The 19,999-nt window shown below is 32.1% G+C and overlaps 2 protein-coding genes across 5 annotated transcripts; both read right to left on the reverse strand.

The window, feature by feature from the left end:
* Positions 1 to 930: 930 nt before the first annotated feature.
* Positions 931 to 7,953, reverse strand: LOC128182946 (uncharacterized). Of its 4 annotated transcripts, none has more exons than XM_052851728.1 (8): positions 7,292 to 7,948; positions 7,021 to 7,213; positions 5,133 to 5,161; positions 4,311 to 4,375; positions 3,937 to 4,204; positions 3,057 to 3,130; positions 2,477 to 2,841; positions 931 to 1,857 (listed from the first exon to the last, which is right to left on the reverse strand). In XM_052851728.1, exons 1-8 carry the CDS (start codon positions 7,779 to 7,781, stop codon positions 1,014 to 1,016), a joined length of 2,328 nt encoding a protein of 775 aa, XP_052707688.1. In that variant the 5' UTR covers positions 7,782 to 7,948; the 3' UTR covers positions 931 to 1,013. The 4 variants fall into 4 exon arrangements, 3 of the variants coding, with proteins under 3 accessions (XP_052707688.1, XP_052707689.1, XP_052707690.1); XM_052851729.1 differs by having other exon boundaries at positions 4,311 to 4,354; positions 7,292 to 7,945; XR_008243493.1 differs by having other exon boundaries at positions 1,719 to 1,857; positions 2,477 to 2,621; positions 7,292 to 7,951.
* A 5,993-nt stretch (positions 7,954 to 13,946) lies between these two features.
* Positions 13,947 to 19,377, reverse strand: LOC128182948 (39S ribosomal protein L9, mitochondrial-like). The gene is made up of 8 exons (XM_052851731.1): positions 19,269 to 19,377; positions 18,974 to 19,070; positions 18,583 to 18,736; positions 17,638 to 17,762; positions 16,944 to 16,997; positions 16,513 to 16,617; positions 16,212 to 16,295; positions 13,947 to 15,497 (listed from the first exon to the last, which is right to left on the reverse strand). The coding sequence occupies exons 2-8, from the start codon at positions 19,055 to 19,057 to the stop codon at positions 15,267 to 15,269; spliced, it is 837 nt and encodes a 278-aa protein (XP_052707691.1). The 5' UTR covers positions 19,058 to 19,070; positions 19,269 to 19,377; the 3' UTR covers positions 13,947 to 15,266.
* Positions 19,378 to 19,999: the final 622 nt, after the last annotated feature.

Genomic DNA, 19,999 nt, shown 5'->3' on the forward strand with positions numbered 1-19,999 from the left:
TGCAGAGTGTATATACATTTATTGGGATATTTTAAATCAAAATGCTTGACACATGTCAGAAAAGAGAATTTGCCATTTTAAAAGCAAGTGTCAAAATTGAATTATCATTGGAAGAAAAGAATTGAAATTGTTTGATGTACACCCTTTCCAAATTTGTGAAATTCCCTACTTTTACTTTCATTTTCAGAGTATTTCAATACAGACGCATTTTGCCGGAAAACGAATCTGACTTCATACCACGAAATTTTAACAGGAAAGAGCAATTGATGAGTTTTTATTCAAGAGATCCCTCGTTGCTGAAAATTAGGGCCGGAGCGTTAACATTAACCTAACGTTAACATTACCGCCTATGGAAAATGCATTAGTGGACTATACCCACACGTCGCTTCATAGAAATGAGGAATCATACGTCAATTGAATCAACACCATGTATTTAAAAAAAACATTCAAAAGAAATGTTTATATCCTAAATAAAATAGAAACCTGTTGGTTAAATTGTCGACACTAAACTCCCCATAAGCCTTCTTTCTCAGGGAAACATATCATCTGCATGGGCATTGTTTCTTTTGTTTTCATCAGACCCTTCTGCCCTTGTCTATATTTTTAAAACATACAATCCATTGATGTTTGATTATGTTTCTTGCATTCATTTAGCACAATCTAAAGAACTGTCATCTGCCCAAAAAGGTCCACGCCTACTAGTATTTTACTTTTTAAACAATATTTGGCTCGTGCAACACAAGCTGTGTCATACACATTCTAAATATATACAACAGCATAGCATGTATATTAGACATGATACATCTTGAAATATTAATGCAGATGCAAACATTATCATTGTTTGGACATTTTCTTTAATTTTAACATTACAACTATTTGTTTTTGAAATTAGTTTTTATCACAAGAAAAAAATCAAAAGGAAGCGTTACAAAAATGTAGCGATAAATTCTAATTTTATTTGTTTAAATCCAAAGTAAAAAAAAAAAGTACCAGATCTCTATTGCATTCTTAATTTACAAAGCATCCAGTTCAAGAATTTTATCACTGGCCTTTTCAAATTGATTAATTGCATACTTAAGCTCAACAGCAATAGAGTTATTTTTTGCCACTCCTTCGATGTTGACATCACCACCAAATATCATAGAAAAAACATGAACACGTTGGCCAAATTTTGTAAAGACAACGGCACCACTGTCCCCGGGTTTTGAAAACCTTGATTCCTCGTCACTTTTGTTTTTTGGTTCTATTAAAAACACATTTATCGGTGGATTACCTAACTCTAAAACAAAATCAGTTTTGCAAATAAACCCTTCTGTTTTATCTGTGGTTGCTCCATATTTAAACACTTTTCTTCTATCCAATGTTTGACGGTCGGCCTCATCAAATACAATAACCTCACCTTTCAGTGTAGAAATCTGGATATCATTTGCTTCTATAGGAATAACTGAAATGTCTTGTACATTAATGTGATGGTTTTGAACAGGTGGAGGCCAAATACAGCTTCCGAGTTTCACTGTTGCATTAAAAATATATGTGGTTTGTCCACCTGATACTACATGTGCACTAGAAATACAACATCTTCTTGAGTTTCCTCCTTTTTTGGATCGCAAAGAACCAAACATTCCCAAGGTTCCATATTTGCCGGCATTGTGTATCTCGGGATGCAACTTTTTACCGGGTGTTATACCGTAGTGGACAGTAAATAACTTTTCCATTACATTAATGTTTATAGATTCGAATTCATCTTTTATGATTTTTGGAATTCTGTCTTTTGAAAGTGGATTTGATGAGCTTTCAACGCAAAGGATAAGAGTATTGTTTTCCATCGTATATCCAAGCAACCCCTTCTCTCTCAATCTGCATAAAAAGTATACATTTCCACTAATAAAAGTCAGGAATATTTAGGTAATTCAAACAAAACTGTTCACATTTTTCGCCTTAGTTTTAGGATTTGCGAAAAAACATGAGATCAATATTTTTTTCTCAATCCATTCATCGCTATGCATCTCATCAATTGTTTTAAAAAGTGTCATATGAAATAACTATTTATAATAACAAACTCGATGCGATCAAATGATCTACAATGAAAATACTATGCACGGATTATCCAAAAGCTTTTATTTATACACGAATGTATCCTATACCAGATACATATATAAAACAAGATAATCTAGAAAGAAAAAAAATGTATCCTACAACACTGCTGACATTTCCTGATTACTTTAGTTATTATCGGGAGAATAATTGCAAGTAACATTAGATTGTAGATAACTCCGTATTTTTTGAATAAGGTGAACTTGATTTACCAAAACACTTGATATTTTGGCTCATTGAAGTCTCAATATTTTATCAAGCGTAACTTCTGTAACTTAATTCTATTATAAACATTTTCTGGTGTTTACTGTAACAGTAAAGCCGAGATATTTTTGCAGGATAGTATATTCAAGAATATTTACAATGATCGCAAACGCCAAACCTTGATAATGCCCTTCTCATTTTCAGAGTCGGTTTTTTTATTTTTTTGACTTTCGGAGGGTTGTTCAGTTGTCGAAGTTTCACAAACCGTTCTTTTACATCTGGTAGAATGTAATCCAACTCCTTTGCCTCTGGACATAAACCTTCTACAATTTTAATGACACGCATTGATAAGTTAGTAAATCTTTCGTAAAGTTTTTCCATATCACAGTTTGCATCTAGTACTTTAAGTCTTCTTCCAACTAATGGCTTAATTATTTTTCTTAGTTTGTTACGGTCTCGTAGCAAGTGTTCTGAATGCACAACTAAACACACATGAACACTTGTCAACACCGGTAGACTTTGGTTGCTTGTTATTTCTTCAAGCTATAAATATATAGAAGATTCACAATTTTGAATCAAAGTATGGTTATTGCGTGAGCTAATAAAGTCTCATCAAGTTCAATCATTAAACCAAAGTGTATGTGATGCCCCTTTTTAAAAACTTTTAAATCATTTAATTTGTCTGAACATCAAACCAAATATAATGGCGTAAACATGAACGAATGGCGATATTAAAATGATTATTCACCAATACTTACCATTTCAAATGTCATGTCTTTGTCCAGATAAACAACATTGATTCCACTTTCATTGCCGTCTTCTTCTTTTTCCTCTGCAAGAGAAAAGTACTCGTAATATAGCATTGCAGATTGTCAGGCATTGCTCTTGTGAAATAGACATGTGCGTAATACATATAAATAAGAAATCGTATTACTGTTGTAAGCTTTTAGACCTTTTTCATGGATTTTCGGTTAAGTCCAGGTTGTAATAATTAGAAATTTAGATATCTGCATTTACAAAATTCGTTTATTTCTCATCTTTATATTTTGTGTCTGCTAAAATTATCTAAGAAATAAGCATTAAGTTAAAAACTTCACCGGGATATGAACTTGGTTGGTCACGTGAACAAATCCTACGAAGTCCGAAGGGCTTCTCAGAAGATTTGATCACATACCAACAAAATCCATATCCCAGTGAACTTTTTATTGTTGTTTATTTCTTATATTTATATTTGAAAAAGGCAAATTGTTCAGAATTGTTAAAATTATCTACATTCTATGTTTACAATAATTCAAGTAATAAGCGCGTGCTATGATCATGGTGACGCCATGAAAAAGTTTATACAGAATTGAACGTTTCCGATATCCTTTAGGTTCATATAAGGTAACATACTGGCAAATATAAATATATACCATTGTTTATAATACGTTTAAGAATTATAAACAAATTAATAAACCTCACAAAGGTGGCAACACAACAAACTGTTTAAAAGTCTTTTAATACATTGAAGGAGGATAAAAAAAAAGATGTTCGAGGATGAGATAATTATTGAAAGAAATTATCAATTTCAAAGGTACAACTGGGCTATCAAAGTGTTTATTGCATTAATACAAAGGTAAATAAGATACATTATCTCACCTGGCTCTGCATCAAATAAGGCCAGTGATGCTTTTGTTACATTCATATGATTCCCATAAACAAATGAAAAGGACATATATTTTGATACTGATGGTTTCAAACAATCTGGTTTGATAACTCGGTTCAGGGACTTTTCAATGTTGTAAAGTTCGTTCATAGTATACTCGAAATAATTGAGAGGCGGTGGAACAAAATCAAAGAAGATCTGTTTCTTGATGAAACTTTTTGTAGAAATGTTCTCAGACGAAGAACTCGGCTTACTTCTTTCCTAGAATCCAAAAAAAAAATGGTTTGTATCAGACATTGATGTGTTCACCCCTTTTCCTTGTAATTAAATGTTCTATAGGGATTTACACTATTTGGAAATTGTGTACCTTGATTTCAGTAGCTATTCTCGGTGGCATATTTTCTTTCATCGCTGTAATTAATAAAACTATTCCTAATTTAAACAAAAAGGTAAGTTTGTTTTGATTATACAGTACTTGGTTACCCGTTGATTTATTTTTTTCTGTTTTAAAGGGACCTGGACACGATTTCAGATGAAAATTTTATTTTTGATTTCTATGTATAAAATAGTTTACTTAAGTATTTTGAATGATTCACCAAAGTTTGGATTGTAGAAATCATGTTACAAACGAGATACAGAGGAAAGAAGTCGTTGTTATGTAAACAAAGCACGAGTATTATATCTGTTTACAAATACTGTAATGTAAAGAAATTGCCATTTATTTATCAAAATAACTCGTGGAAACAAGATGGACTGATTCAATGGGTTCATAAATAATTTCATCACAACAAACAGCAACATTAGATTGAAACTTGTAACATTACAACAAATATGTTAAACATTAACAGGACTCGAGATTTGTTTACAAAACAAAGAGTTCTAACCGCTGTAATTCGCTTGTTACTCGAAATTTGACTTTCAAATTTTGTCAAAGCATTGAAAACATCTAAATTAACAATTCTAGACATAAAAATTGAAAAAATAAATTTTGAAAATTTTGAGCTCATATCGTGTCCAAGTCCCTTTAATTAAATACTAATTATATTACCAAAACTAAAGTACATGTATTTAGATTCGAAAAACCTTTAAACTAATATTGTTACTAATGTTGTAACTAACTGTGCATACGCGACAAAAGTTTAATCAATTTAGTTAATGAATTTCAAAATATCTTTCTCTACTCACAAACCTGTCATCTCCTTTTGCCAGTGGGAGTCACTGTAATAGGAAAGGAGATTATATTATCATTAGAAACAGGTTTAAATTGTGTGTTTAAGACAGTAATTTTGTCGAGATATATCATTCTGCAAAACGTTAAAAATGATTTCAAATATAGAAAAACAACCTAGACGCTCGTTGGGAGCAACGAAAGGTCTTCCGTTTGAGTGCACCGTAAAGTAGACTACAGGGATAGTTGTTCTTTTCTATCATTTCTAAACACGTCATCAAATTTCATTTAACCCTCTATAAAAATTTCAATAGACATATAATTATACTTAAATCATACTTTTAAAAGTCGCTATCATTGTGATTTTTTTATCAAATTAAATTGCAAATAAGAAAACTCTATCATTTCAAATATAAAATCATCAATCGTAACGTTATTAAAGACTGAACCCGGGTCGCCTGAGCACAAGTCCACCACTCTAACGACTGAGGACTTTGGAGCCCAAAATCTCAAGAATGCGTGGATCGATTTTAAAACAAAATTCATATTCGAAAGTTTTGAGAGCGTCTTTGTCGAGTAAAAGCATTAAAAAAAATTCGAGAAAAAAAAATGAAAAATTAAGGTTTTTCATTTCCTTCCGGTGACGAACGGAAGTGTCGGCGGACGTTTGGATATGTGAGAGACACTACGGCTGGAGACTCTTTGCCATCCCTGAAAATTTGAAAGTTTAATCTTTCAGAATTTTTTAGAAAATTAGGCCACAAACAAAAAAATAAAATCGTTAATATCTCGGGACCGGAAGTAACGATCAATAAATGATCGATAATTTTCTTACAAATGTTGTCTTGAGTAATTTTTGAAAGTTTCATGAAAATCGGCCAAAGCACTTTTGAGAAAACCTGACAGAAAAAAAATAATAATAGAGGAAAAGAAACAAAGCAATAACAATAAGGTCTTCCGTTGAAACGGAAGACCTTAAAAAACAATTGCTTATACCGTAACATCATGAGACTGCAATTAATTAAGATGATATAGTATTCAATTCATCGGATTTAAAACGGAGGGGTTAAGGTGGCTCACTACACCGTGAAATAGTGTCTCAAATCAGCAGAAAATTACTTATTATGATAGATATCATAATGGATAAGAAGTATTTAAGTATTATAGGCAAAAAATGTGTAATTTTGGATTTCAAAAGTTTAATTCAGTTAACATGAACAAAAGCAAGCTCCAGGCGGATTCGAACTCATGATCTGCGGCTCAGAAGCCCAATACTTTAACCACTGAGCTAGGACGATATACAACCCAATGGAACGGTGTAAACAGTTTTAAATCATTTAAACACATTTAAATCGCCATCTTGTGACGTAGTGTCTTAAAAAGTTTCAGTGTAGGTGTAGTGAGGTACCGTAAGCGCGGTTGCACTGAACATATATTATGTCTTTATTTTGCATAAGCTTTTGAAGGCGAAGTTAACTTTTTCCCTGTAGCTCAAAATAAAATTCTTCTTTGAGATGTAATTCATTGTCAGTTAACACGTATGTCAGATTTCAATTGCACTTATTTTATGTCCCCATGCTTTGAAGTTCTTTGTAAAGATACAAAACATATCCCTGTAATAAAGGACTATAGAATAATATTGAAAAGGATTATATATATATATATATATATATATATATATATATATATATATATATATATATATATATATATATATATATATATATATATATATATACCAGTAGATAATATCATTTGAACAATGAACTGCTTAAGCTCACCTAATACCTGTCCTGAACATTTCATGCACATATAAATGTTAGTCTGCGCCAAAAAGAAAACGTTACCTGATGCATGTCAGATAAAAACATTATATTGAATACACAGGGATTAAAACTAATAGTTTTACCATTCAGGAAAGGCGTCTGTGGATACTTTACTAGTAGTATTTTTCATCCGGTTGTTTTTTGAAGGGCACTCTTTTTCAGTAACATTAACATGATGTCTAGAATATAATGACTTTTCGTTTTGTTCACGATTCCGGCAAGCCTCAGGTTTTGCTGGTGCAGTTGTATACTTCTGTAGAATATGAGCTGAAATACCTAAAATAATAAAGTATTCAGAATAAGTCCTTTATATAAAAACGACCTTTACAACAGAAAATTACTCTCGTTTATTACCTTTGCAGAAAATGGTTTGTAAATCTGCGTTGATCTCATCAATAATTAAACGATGCATTATGTCTTGAAAAATCCTTGAGAAATCTTCTCTTTCCGAGTTGAAAAATCTTTTTATGATATCATTAAGAGCTTTACAAATATCATCATGTGTTTTTCTGTACTCCAGCAACTCAGATTCTGTTTCACTGAAAATATGCAATAACTTTTTTATTCTCTTGATATCGTCACCCAATAAAACATCTTGTGGATTAACTGATGCGTTCCAATTTGTTGATGGATGCAATTTTTTCACCAAATCCTTCGTACACAAATCGTACAAGTCCATGAAGTTCATTGAAAGTGGGTGGAAATCTTTCACTTTTAATATCTCTTTAATTTTTGCGTGGACACAAAAATCATCTTTAAGTTTTTCAAATATCAATTGCAACATTTTAGTTCCGACAACTACAGTAGCAAATCTTGCTCGTGAAAATTGCTCTTGCACATCCATTTTTGACCGTATACATGCTCCTCGATAGACTTCTTATCTAAAATAAACCTGCTATACAGAACTTAGATAATTTAAATGGATAAGGATTTACGTAAGTTTCCGTAAGTTATCTTTACGACGTATTGTTTAGAATTTTGGAAGCCGTGTGATTTCGTATTAAGATCCCTGATAAGATCCTTATCGTGCTTGCTTTTTTGTTTCTTGGTTGTAAATCTTTGTTGCTCCTCTAGAACAGATTGAATGAATGAGTTCACGATGTACCGACTTAGTTCTTTATAAATACGTACATAAATGTATTCATTGATATTTTGTTGTGTATTTTAATGGAACGTAAATACAATTTCAACAGATCCCAACAGCATTGTGGAAAACAGCCCATTGCATTTAAATAAATGTTCAATTATAATTCAAAAACGCAAGAAAAGATACGTTTGCAAAATTTTTATCAAAATGTTTCAATCTGTAAAAATAAGAATGATACATGAAATTGTTTGTGTAAATCAGAGCCATCCATACACTAACTAAATATATGTAGGTATATAGACCATGAAAATTCTATTACGTTTTAATTTATTTTACTAGAGGTGATTTTAATCGGTTACTAGTGTATAAATCATTATCTGTATTTTCGTTTATCCCTTTTTGTTAAGATTTCTTCAGTGACTTTCGTAATACTCGTATTTATGGGAAAGTAACATACAAATATGATTTCATAGATTAATATATCAATGATGTTTAATTTACTGAGCTTGGTAATATAAAGTTTCTGTCTACAGGTCCAATGGAACAATTTGCCCTTATACCCAGTCAATATCTGTACTATATATATATCCCATCGCCCCGTCAGGTTAGATCACATTTTTTAAGATATCTCCAAGCTCGTTCAATCATGTTTCATTCAACTGTTATTCTTTCAATGCCTGGTATGCCCTCTTGACGACAAAGTTGTCTACTTACATGTGTCAATATGAAATAATGTTAGGTAAGGAAGCTTTTTCTATCCTTAAATCTACTTTTTCAAGTTAATTATATAGATGTTTTAATAATAAAGCAGATAACGACCACTAATTCATAGAAGCAATAACAGTTTTCCCGCCACTATCCATCATAGATATGAAGGGTGAGCAAATGAGAGTAAATGTGTCAATAAAAACCAGTGATGGGAAGGGAGGGATTTAGCTCTGAATGTACGACAAGGACTCGGATAATTTGAGGGCTGTATGGTCGTGGCCATTTTTGAGCTTATGTCAACTTCCTTTGGAAGCTCTATTTAAAGATATACATGTATGCATGTGTATGAAACTGTTAAATTATAAAAGCCAAAGAATTTCTTATGAAGTTTTGGTCAGTTTTAGGCCACCTGATTCACTCAGGTGACCTATTACTATCTTCTTTTTTGTCCGTCGACGTTCGTCGTACGTAAACATTTGAACATTTTAAGCTTTTCTGAATTAAAAATTAATGCAATCTTTAAAAATCCTCTTCTTTACCTCTAGTCAAGAAGCAGTCAAACTGCTTGTAAAAAGCACTGAGCTCTCGACCAAAAGTGTGAAATTCAACGGTCAGGGGTTCTGATGCTAGGGTGAGACTCTAATGATTATATAATAAAAATGCATTAATTCTTTAAAAATCTTCTCCGCTACTTCTGGATATTTAGCCCATGAAGTAAATACATAGTTATGATTAGGAAGAATGCCTCTTCAAAAAGTGGGAATTTCATGGCCCCTGGGTCAGTGTTTGGTGTTAGGACGGAGCTCTAATGTTTATGTAGTGAACATGCCAGAAATCTTCAAAAATCTTCTCCGCTGCTCTTTGATTTTAAGCAGATGAACTAAGTTCATGGTAAGTTGGAGGAAAAATGCCTCTTCCAAAATTGTGAATTCCATGGCTCCTTCAATAAATAGCTTCGTTGATGTGCATGTTAAAACTTATCCTACATTTCTGTTAATCCTAATTTTTTTTTCATTTACTGCGTATTAAAAATTCTATCTCATCCATATTAGGGGGATGCCCGGCCATTTTGTATTCAAAACATAAACAATATCTTAAATTGTTAATGCCAAAAACTGACCGATACTGCTATCAAAAGATACAATAACAGTCAATAGGAGGTTTGTACGTAAATTGCATATACAAGTACAGAAAAATGCCATTGTTAATTACTTAGAACTGCACAGCTGCAGATTTAAATTCAAGATTTAAAAATCTTTAAAAGTATGAGAAAGGGACATTGGTGTCCACTCTGTAAAAATTTGTAGAGAAAAAGGTTGAATAATTGACATTTATGTTGTACCTTTTTCTCAGGCGCAGTTCTAAGTGATTAAAAAGGCATTTTTCTGTTCCTTTATGCATAGTTTCCATACAATACAACACGTAAAACTTCATATTAATTTACTTTTCTATCTTTTGACAACAGATTGGTCAGATTTGGCTAAAACAAGCAAGTTTAAGGAATGCTTACATTTCGGTTCTGATGGCTGGACATCCACCTTAAAAAATATGCCAATGAGGTTTTGACATCGTTTTAAGACATACAATTTCCCTGGTTTATCATCATTTTACATCAACTGCGTGATGAATGCATAATCTTATTGCTTTTATAACGCACACATACGCAATTGAGGTTATTTGTATATATACCCCCAGGACCTGTATGCCTAAAAACTATATCTCAAACTCATTGGCATATTTTTATTTTCAACCTCATATTGCTTGTTGTCTTGCGTATACAAAACCTCAAAGTCTAATCTTTACTGAAATCTACAATCTTTATAGCCTGTCGCCCTCCTTGTTTCTATTTGCAAGCACGTAGAACCCACTAAACAATGGTAATAAGCATGTTGCACAGCTATAAACAGTTGGTACTTGGACATTCTGAACAATGATTCATCAAAATTACACGAAGTCAGGCCTATGTGCAGATTTTGGCATGTAAACTCCTTCTATTGATCGGTACCTTAAGCTTGCCTTTGAAATTTCAACTGATTAAGTCATGTTCTTTTTAAAACCCTTTTATTTCCACTTTAATATATATTTGTCTATGAATACAAACTACTCAATCCAGCCTTACGAGCACTCCTTTGAAGATAAAGAATTACGCGATTGCGTTACCACTTGGTAAACAATCACATTATGCACCTAAAAGCATCCATTTATATTGTGTATTGAGCAATGTGGTATAATAGTGCCTCTTTTCGGTTATTTTTTGTTGTTTTACCTCAATGAGAAAGATGTCAGTGATACTTGCTTATATATATATATATATATATATATATATATATATATATATATATATATATATATATATATATATATATATATATATATATATATATTTCTATTTTTGGGAGGTGGAAATAATAATGCTCAAAGATCTAACTTTCTTCTTTGATAAATTAACTGATTTTATAGTGTAAACATTGGTTTTGTTATAGTTACTGTGAATTTGCCAAACAAGTGTAGAAATAACAGTTCATTTCACCAGCAATACCATAAGCAAAAGTTTGAACTTATAATACTTATAATTTTATAAAGTTTTCGTATAAAGTTTTAACATCTTTGTAAAAGCTGAACTCTTGTCAGATAAAGATGAAAATATTAATAAAAATTAAGTTAAAAATAAACTTTATACGAAAGTAAGTTTTCATTTACAGCTGCTCTTGTCTGCTTTTCTTATGAACTAAATAGTCTTAATGAAAGCATCGAGCAGAAATTTTCAGAGGCAGTCTCGTTTATCTACAATACAAGTTATATGTACTTCCTCGTAAACTGTCATAATCTCAGACAAACACATTGCAATTATCTTAAATTATTGACACCCATTAAAATGCATGATGATTAAACTTTGTTGTCAATATTTTTTCAATCTGATTATAGATGTTCCAGATAAGCGACACGAGCGTTTGGCTACATCTCTCTTATCGGGGGCATCGATGATAAAATTTTAATCAGATTGATTAAAGTCTAAAAACAGAGAATTAGTTCAACTTGACCAGTTCCTTGGGCATGATAAATATCAAGATTATGCTAGTAAAAATAGGTCTATATCTTATTTGGATTACTGCCATTGGTGCCTGTGCTGATCTTTGTTGAGCAGTGCAGCAACCGCTTCCTCGGCTTTATAAAACTGAACTAGTACATCTACCAGTGGGTCACATTTTGTGTTGACCTTACATCTCAAGTAAACAAAGTCTATATGTTCCATCCAGGCAGTTCTTAACCGTTTGTTTTAATCTTTTAATCTTCATGATCACCGTTTTGGTGTTATTGAGTTTAGGGTAACCTTCTTTGTTGTTTTAGCAAGCTGGTCTGGGTTGTTTTTTTCTGTTACGTGTCGGTGTGGTTGCAGTGCTTTATTATCTACAAATGTAGATCTTCCAGTATTTATGACATTGTCCAATTCATTCCAGTATGCTTGATTTAATGGTGTTTTGCAAGGTCCAGTCAATGCAGAATGTAAACCTCTCTTTCAGGTTTGTTTCGTAGACTGTACGGAATCTTAATGACAGAGATGAGTTTATGTTGGATTCCAAATCATTGATATGTAAACTTAACAGTTCCATTAATTGCTTTGCTTTGATATATTTGTATAAAATTGAAAATGATCTTCCCTCCTTTAATTATTTAAACATGTCTGTCCTATCTGCAGTGAAATGTTTCTTCTGAAATGTTATTTCTGTACATTTTGACGTCTCCTTTTGTGATACTAGTAGTTAAACTATCTGGACTGTTTTCCAGGAAGTTGGCGTCTCTTCCATGCAATACTTATTAAGATGGCAGGTGGCCAATAATCCTTGACCTTGAGAATTTCTCTATGCATCTTATCAACGCATATTGCATTTCCATTTTTTTTAGTTTTGCTATAGCCTTTTGTACCTCTTTTACACTTGGTGGGTCTGTTCTCATATTCAAAATGTAGTCTTTCATACTAAACACTTCTTCGAAATCATCTCTTAAGCGTTTCAGATTGTCTTCTTCTTTCTTTTCATACGCGTTTTTCTACTGTGAAAGTGGGTATTTACGATGGTGGTAAAGTACGTGTTTTTATGGTCAAACAAATACGCGGAAGCATGATTAAGGTAATCATTTTTTTATTATCATACGCGCAGGCGAATTTAACGCGATTTAAGCTAACCGCGTAACTAGTGTAAAATTCCCCAACGCGTAAATAACCACTTTTATAGTAATATTTGTAAATTTAATGATAAGATAAGTTTGAAGTGGGATTTGTAGTCTTAATTTAAAGTTGCTTAAATATATTTCTTTGATGAACAGAGAGTCTCTTTATGACCCCTGATTTGATTAGATATAAATCTATATGCAAAATATATCAAGAAGCTTATTTTTATGTAGTTTGTATTTTAATGGTTATTTGCTTCCAAAGAAAAAGATTTTTAAATTATCTTAATTCCAAAAGAGAGGATGATAGATCAAAAAAGCTCTTAATCTCAGATAAGTTGGTACATATTACAAGTAAAAAAAACTTGTCATCACACACATTTTTGATATCTTATAAATAATTCAAAATGGCTCTCTTCTTTGCATGCTCTACTACTATCTAACAGTTGAAAAATTATTTCTCCCTTTCTCATTGATTCGGTTTGAGATTATTTCAATCAGTGAAATAGTATGTCATTGCTCTGTAAAACCTTCTACTCTTTTGCTCATATTAGAGTGGTCTTTGAATACAGGTGATTTTATTTGTAGCTGCCCATGTGCAGCACAAACTAGCAGACGTAATATTTAATCCTGCGTTTTAAATGTGCGCAATTATGAACCATCTATATACCACAAATTGTACATTGAATATAACGGTATTATAGCGTTCCATTGAATTTTGTTTTACTTCTTTGCAAACGATACACAATGAATTTTATTTAATTTCTACGTCAACAGCACACGTGTTAGTAATCATCAACAGGCATTGAGCACCTTCTTTTTACTGAATATTTGGGAAGTGGGTGAGCCATGCTTTCATTTCTTTAAGTTCAATTCTTTAAGTTCTGTTGATTCAAAACAAAATAAGTCTACTTATGAAAGGAAACCGTCGTTCTTTTTTCAATCTTAATTATTGTATGGATTTAAGATCGAAACAAGTACCCGTTAATCAATATGAACTCTAATGAACCCCACAATTGTGAAACAAATCCATACCAAAGGTTCAGCCTTTATACATATGCTTTTATTCAACTATAACCTTTTTTAAAATATGAAATGGATATTACAATGTACTTGGTGTTAAAAAGAGAGAGGGAGCAATTACCAGTCAATGACTTCCTTGTTGTAAGATAGGGCTTCAAGGAGGTATACAAGTGCATATTGAAGCTGAAATTTTGGTCATGATACTCATGATTCACGACTGTCATAAGTAGCGACTATCAAAAGGGTTGGATGGTCGCGGCCATTTATACTAAATTTTACTTTACGGCCAAAATTATCACATTTTAAAGTTAAGGGCGATTTGATGGATAATTTGATGACCACTCAGCCTCCTTAAGTCAATGGGCAAAGGTCTGTCGATCTTTTCTCCCACCTTGGAAAATAAAGCTTCGTGCCTGATGAAAATACAGGCATATCATGTTAATTCCTTCTCAAGATCCTCAGACAAATTTGATTTCATGAAATTGCGTGTGAAATTTAGTCTAGGGTATTCCCCATTGTTAATAGGATGGGATTTAAAAAAAAAATCAAATCCTTGTTTTTCTACTTTAATTTACTTGTCTCTATTTACAGACTACTTTGACAGCCAGACCACAGCAGATCTTTGGAGATACAAGGAATATAAAGTTGCCTTGCCACTTAGTAAACATGCACCTGTATAACCCGAGTTACTTTTGTGTATTGAGCAGTGTGGGATAATGATAAATGTCACGTTTGTGTACCTCAGTGACAGTTATACTTAACCCATGTATCTTCAAGTATAAATTCAATGAAAAACTGAATGTAAATTGTAGTGCACTTCTTTGCTAAAGCTTTTTGGAAATATTTTTTCTAAGCTCTTTTGTTGGTTTTGATGAAAAAATCTCAGTGCTATTGGGCTCAATATCCTTCTTTTAAAAATTAATTGATCATAACATGTGTAATTTAAAGAATATACTGAATATCTGCCAAAAAATGAAATCTGTGTAAAGTGTAGAAAAATAACATTTCATTTTATAGGCAATGTCATCACCAAAAGTTTGGACTTCATACTTGGACCTTGACAAAGCCTTTTGGAATAAAGATTTTAATATTAATTTCACCAGAAGTATAAAGAATCAATTCTACTTTATCCCATTTAATTGCTAATATAAATTACCTGTCTCAGATATCTTGGAAATTCATTTTACATAAAGTATACAACTCTCTTGGAATATCAAAGCTGAACACTTGATTAAGATGGAAAGATTTGTGAATATTCGTTTAAAAACCCAAACAGTGTAGAAGAATGTGCTTTCTTTTACAACAACTGCCATCTCCTGCCTATCCTGTGAACTGAACTGTCTCTTAGTATTTGATATAGTTCTTTTCCTTTCTCCTAGATGGTGTCTTCATGGAAGCGTCTAGATCTATGGGTGGGGTTGTGATGAACTTCCGGATGGCTGGATCCAACTCCTCATCGGGGGTGACTGGGGGGTTCCCCCACACCTGTATCTTGTCCACGACCGTCTCCTCAGTGAAGACCAGCGGAGTCTCCACCAGGGTAGCACGGATCTTCAGGGGAACCGCCTCGTTCATCTACAATTAACATGGTTTGCCTCATTATCTAGTTGTCATAATATGGAGAGGAGGAAAATGACAGCAAGTTCACACAAACACATTGAAATGATTGTTTTCTACTAGTACATGTATCTAGTATGAAAATTTAAGTCTATAGATCTTTTTTTTTCTTTGAACAGGGGGAGAACTCTTACATTTTACTGGTTGCCAAGTACTTGATAGGTATTTAGTTCCTTTATATGAAATAACTCTATATTTTGTCTGGATAACTATGCATAACCTAACAAGACTATTGATATTTTTAATTGTTACTACAGCTGAATCAGATTATATAAACGCCATTGTCAGTCACTCAGAAAAGGTGTTGGTTAAAAAAGGTAAAATTTTTCTTATAAATAAGCCTCCTTTCCAATAAAACAACATTTCAAGATTTACAAGAAATATGATTGAAACATCTTTCTTCCACTCATTCATCCTATAGATACAAGCAGTACCTGTATTATGTTTATCATTGGTCTCTCAGATAAAAAAAATGATATTTTCCAATGTTGGACTTTCGAGGGAAAGATAAATCATGTTTTGTTTTCTTCCATATATGGACCATATTCCTGTCATAGGTCTTATATCAGTAATTTACTATAGAATTCCTCTTTTTCCAGAGAAAGAAATACAAACATAAATTAGCCCCAACACCCTAGAATAATTCATCTCTGTTGCTTAGCAGGCACTTACAGTCAGAGTGAAAACAAACTCTCCGGGCGTCTTGATGTGTGGGTCCTCAGGCAATGTGATGGAGTCTTCTGATGCAAAAATTCCCTGTCAGATTGCAAACAATTGTTTGGTTTAGATTTATCATGTATATAATAGACACATAAATAATTTTTTTATGGAATTGTGATGTTGTTTAGCATTAAAGAAATAATTATTACAACACAATATCTCCTTTTCATTAAATAAAATTTTGTCTGTTGTAGAATTTTTTTATATCCAATTTCCATTTTAAGAAATGAATGTGAATTCTCCTGTAACTGACCACTTTGCGAAGAGCGACTTTGAGGTGGGCCTTGGTGAGAGTCCAGCCATCAGGGCTCGGCAACAACTCCACAGGAAGGTGGAGTCCTCGTATTTTCTGGAGAGTCTGAAATGGAAACAAAACATATGATACTGTACATCAAAATTCTTTGTTTCATTATATAAGTATGAATACTAATTTAGATTAACAATTCATGCAACTTGTTTAATACTGAACACAAAAGGAAGAAAATGAAGTTTACAAATACATGTATAAAAATAAACAAGTTTTTTTCTATTTTTGTCAGCATGTAACTTATAAAAGAAAACCAGGTGTATATTTAATAACAACAAAAATTGTATAACATTCTAAAGTATGTACATGTAACATTACTGGTATATGTATCATTAATCAAGAATGTAACATTATCCAATGAACTTGCAGTCACCTACCATACGACTATACTTTCCTAACTTCTTCAGAATTGCCATATTATCTCCCATTGTCTAAAGAAAATAATAAATAATATGTCAGATTAACATATTTTGCAAGTTGACACAGAGCATTAGAAACATAAAGAAGTTTAAACTACTGTATTCTATTTAAAAAATGTAAAACAATTCAGCTGCAGTTGAACTGATTGATTAAGGGGAATAACCTTCTCATAATTTTGAAAAACAAAAGTTGAACATTCACCTTTGCATTTACATATTTACTGACTCTGAAAATGGTTTACCTGCCAGCAAGTACATGTATAAAGGACTTTAAGATATTTAACTGAAATTTCAGAGCATAAGAGGGATAATATTTTTGCTTAATTTGATTCATTATCTCAAGGACCAAAAAATAATTCATCATATAGTAGTTTTCTAAAAAATAATTGGGTCAATTTTTTCCATCCTTAGTACACACACATTGGCCAATCACAGTATTCTATTCCTAAATGCTCCATTTCATTCCTAAATACAAGAGTCAATTCAAGTGATAAACAAAAACAATGATTATTTCTAAAAGAAAGTTGCAATTTGTCAAAGAAATTCACCAAAAAAAATTCATTTATTCTTAACATATTTTGTATTTCTGAAATAGAATGTAAACACAATTTTTAAATAATATTTTGATTAGAAAGGATACATTGATACATACCTTAATTTCTTTACTTAATTCTACAATGTTTTCTGGAGTAGGATATGTGGCTAAGCGAGCTTGACAGAGAAAATTTCTCCACAACTTCTTGGGAACTTTCACAATATCTCCCATAATTCCAAGTCCTTCCAAAAAGAAAGTCGTGTACATAACATGTATTTGAATCTACATGTAAATATGTTGAAATTAATTATGTCTAATTTACAGCAATGTTTGATAGCTCTTGATTCCAGAAATTGTCTGCTAATGTCATATATCTAGCTTTTGGAAAATAGGTGGTATTCTTATATTGTTTAGAACCATTACTGTGGAATCATTTTAATTCATGGGGGTTAGCCAAAATTTTCCTGCTTCGTTGGGACGTAATTTCGTTGGTAGCAAGTTCAATACAACTTTAATCAATATGAAACAAAATTCAATGCTTGTACAAACATTCATGGTACCTCATGGAAATTATCAGAGAATTAGGCTTATACATATTCACCAATCTTTCATGTTTAAGTAATAAGCTAGCTAGGTTTGACCTTTCAATTAGCCATTCAAAATTTTTCATAAATTTTCATTGTTTTTCATTACACAATAGTTCAACTTCAATTTATGTTTAATACATGTAGGGTTTAAAGAACAAATAACATATTAATGATCATATTTTAAAAATACTGAGTTAGAGAGAGAGAGAGAGAGAGAGAGAGAGAGAGAGAGAGAGAGAGAGATGATGTTTAATACATGTTTTACTGACATCATTAATTTGTTAAAACATGTACCAGTAAGTCCAAAACTTATTTATGAATACTTCAAATAGAGTAACAACACAACAGAACAAGATTTATGTTAACATTTTCTAAACATATTCTCCAATAAATTATGTTTAAAATAGTATACATGCATAAAAAAATGTCATAAATTTTTTTTTATCAATTTCTTTTTACAAACTGAGGTCCTTACCATCTACATTATCAATGAGCAGGACTTCTATCTCTGTGGGAGGAGGGTTGGGGTTTTCTATATTTCTATAAATATAGTGTCTGCTTCGTAAGCGGGGTTCCCTATCTTCTCGGTGCAGATTTATACTGCGCACCCTTTCCACCATTGCAAATTTCTGCAAATTGAAAAACTGAAGGATTTTATTACAAGTTTACAAGAACTTTGAATAAGAATGAGGATTTTCTTTATATTTGTGATAAAATATTTTTTTCCCATGCCTGTTAGTCTGTTCTGACATAAATTATTCTTACATTATATATTGCTGCATCAGTTCAAATGATACTTGAGCTTTAGATCATGGAGGAAAAGTTCAGGGCGCAATTTAAAACAAAATATTCTTCTGAATACTTGCCCCCATTTGTCGCAGGACAACCTTCTGCCTGGCGATCTGTAACAGCTGAGAACATGCTGTGCGGCTGAGATTGATACCTTGCATGGCTTATTCAACTCTGTGGAGGGAAAACAAAAACAAAAAATAGAGTAGACGTGCATATATAAAACACATCTTTCTAGAATTACAATCAATTACTTCTATTATCACTATGCTAAATTTAGACTTAGAGACAGGCTCTACAATGGCAACAAGGATCTCTCGGCTAATTACTATTTACAGATATCGAAAACAGTTACATCTTCATCATACTTACATATGTATATTTACTCGCATCACAGTAAAAAATAATGGCCTGATTTTAAGAGTCTTCTCCTTGGGACAAAATCATGTGTGTCAATTAGGAAACTTGCTTTAAACACTAATTTTAAAACCAACTCTGTTAGACATGTTAAACCCGGATCAATAGAAATATCCAGTCAAAACATCATCACTTTGTTTTTAAATCAATGTACGGTGTTTTAATAATGTGTAAACCTGATTTTTTTAAATTCACGTTGCCACACAATTTCAGTATTTTACAAAATGGACCGAGTCGCAATGGTCACATCACAAAAACTATGCACGCTTTCGGAATGTATTTTGGATAAGATGTGAAGGCTAAAGATTAAAATTTCCACAAAAATATGATGTTATTTTATCAATAGTAAAATCCATATGAGTGTACACTGTACTTTTTACATTAAACAATATGATTTAGGGAAGGGGAAAGTAAGAAATTAAGGAAGGGGGTATCCCTCAAACGCATCCCGCTAAATGAATTTAATTAACAAAGACAAAGTTCCATGTCTTATTTCGTCAGATAATTAAATTTTTGTAGATATAGGGAAAACTGTTGTGAAATTAAGAAGTGTTTATCGAAACACTTTAATTGTGATGATAAATTTATTTATTCTATGTATTAGTATACGTAATGGAAAATTCACCTAGAGCACTGAAAAATGACAAATCGGTTAATATCAAGAAATCCTAAATTCATCACGAAGA

This window comes from Crassostrea angulata, chromosome 5 (assembly GCF_025612915.1).
Source record: "Crassostrea angulata isolate pt1a10 chromosome 5, ASM2561291v2, whole genome shotgun sequence".
Taxonomy (NCBI): domain Eukaryota; kingdom Metazoa; phylum Mollusca; class Bivalvia; order Ostreida; family Ostreidae; genus Magallana; species Magallana angulata.

What these genes read in the sequence shown, in the direction of transcription:
- LOC128182946 (XM_052851728.1), bottom strand. Translation starts at nt 7,781, where the DNA reads ATGGATGTGCAAGAGCAATTTTCACGAGCAAGATTTGCTACTGTAGTT. An exon ending in CTTATTTGATGCAGAGCCAG is followed by an intron (nt 3,131 to 3,936) that starts GTGAGATAATGT and finishes TTTCTCTTGCAG; the next exon opens with AGGAAAAAGAAGAAGACGGC. An exon ending in ATGAGAAGGGCATTATCAAG is followed by an intron (nt 1,858 to 2,476) that starts GTTTGGCGTTTG and finishes CTTTTTATGCAG; the next exon opens with ATTGAGAGAGAAGGGGTTGC.
- LOC128182948 (XM_052851731.1), bottom strand. Translation starts at nt 19,057, where the DNA reads ATGCAAGGTATCAATCTCAGCCGCACAGCATGTTCTCAGCTGTTACAG. An exon ending in TTGTCCTGCGACAAATGGGG is followed by an intron (nt 18,737 to 18,973) that starts GCAAGTATTCAG and finishes TTCAATTTGCAG; the next exon opens with AAATTTGCAATGGTGGAAAG. An exon ending in AAGTCGCTCTTCGCAAAGTG is followed by an intron (nt 16,296 to 16,512) that starts GTCAGTTACAGG and finishes GCAATCTGACAG; the next exon opens with GGAATTTTTGCATCAGAAGA.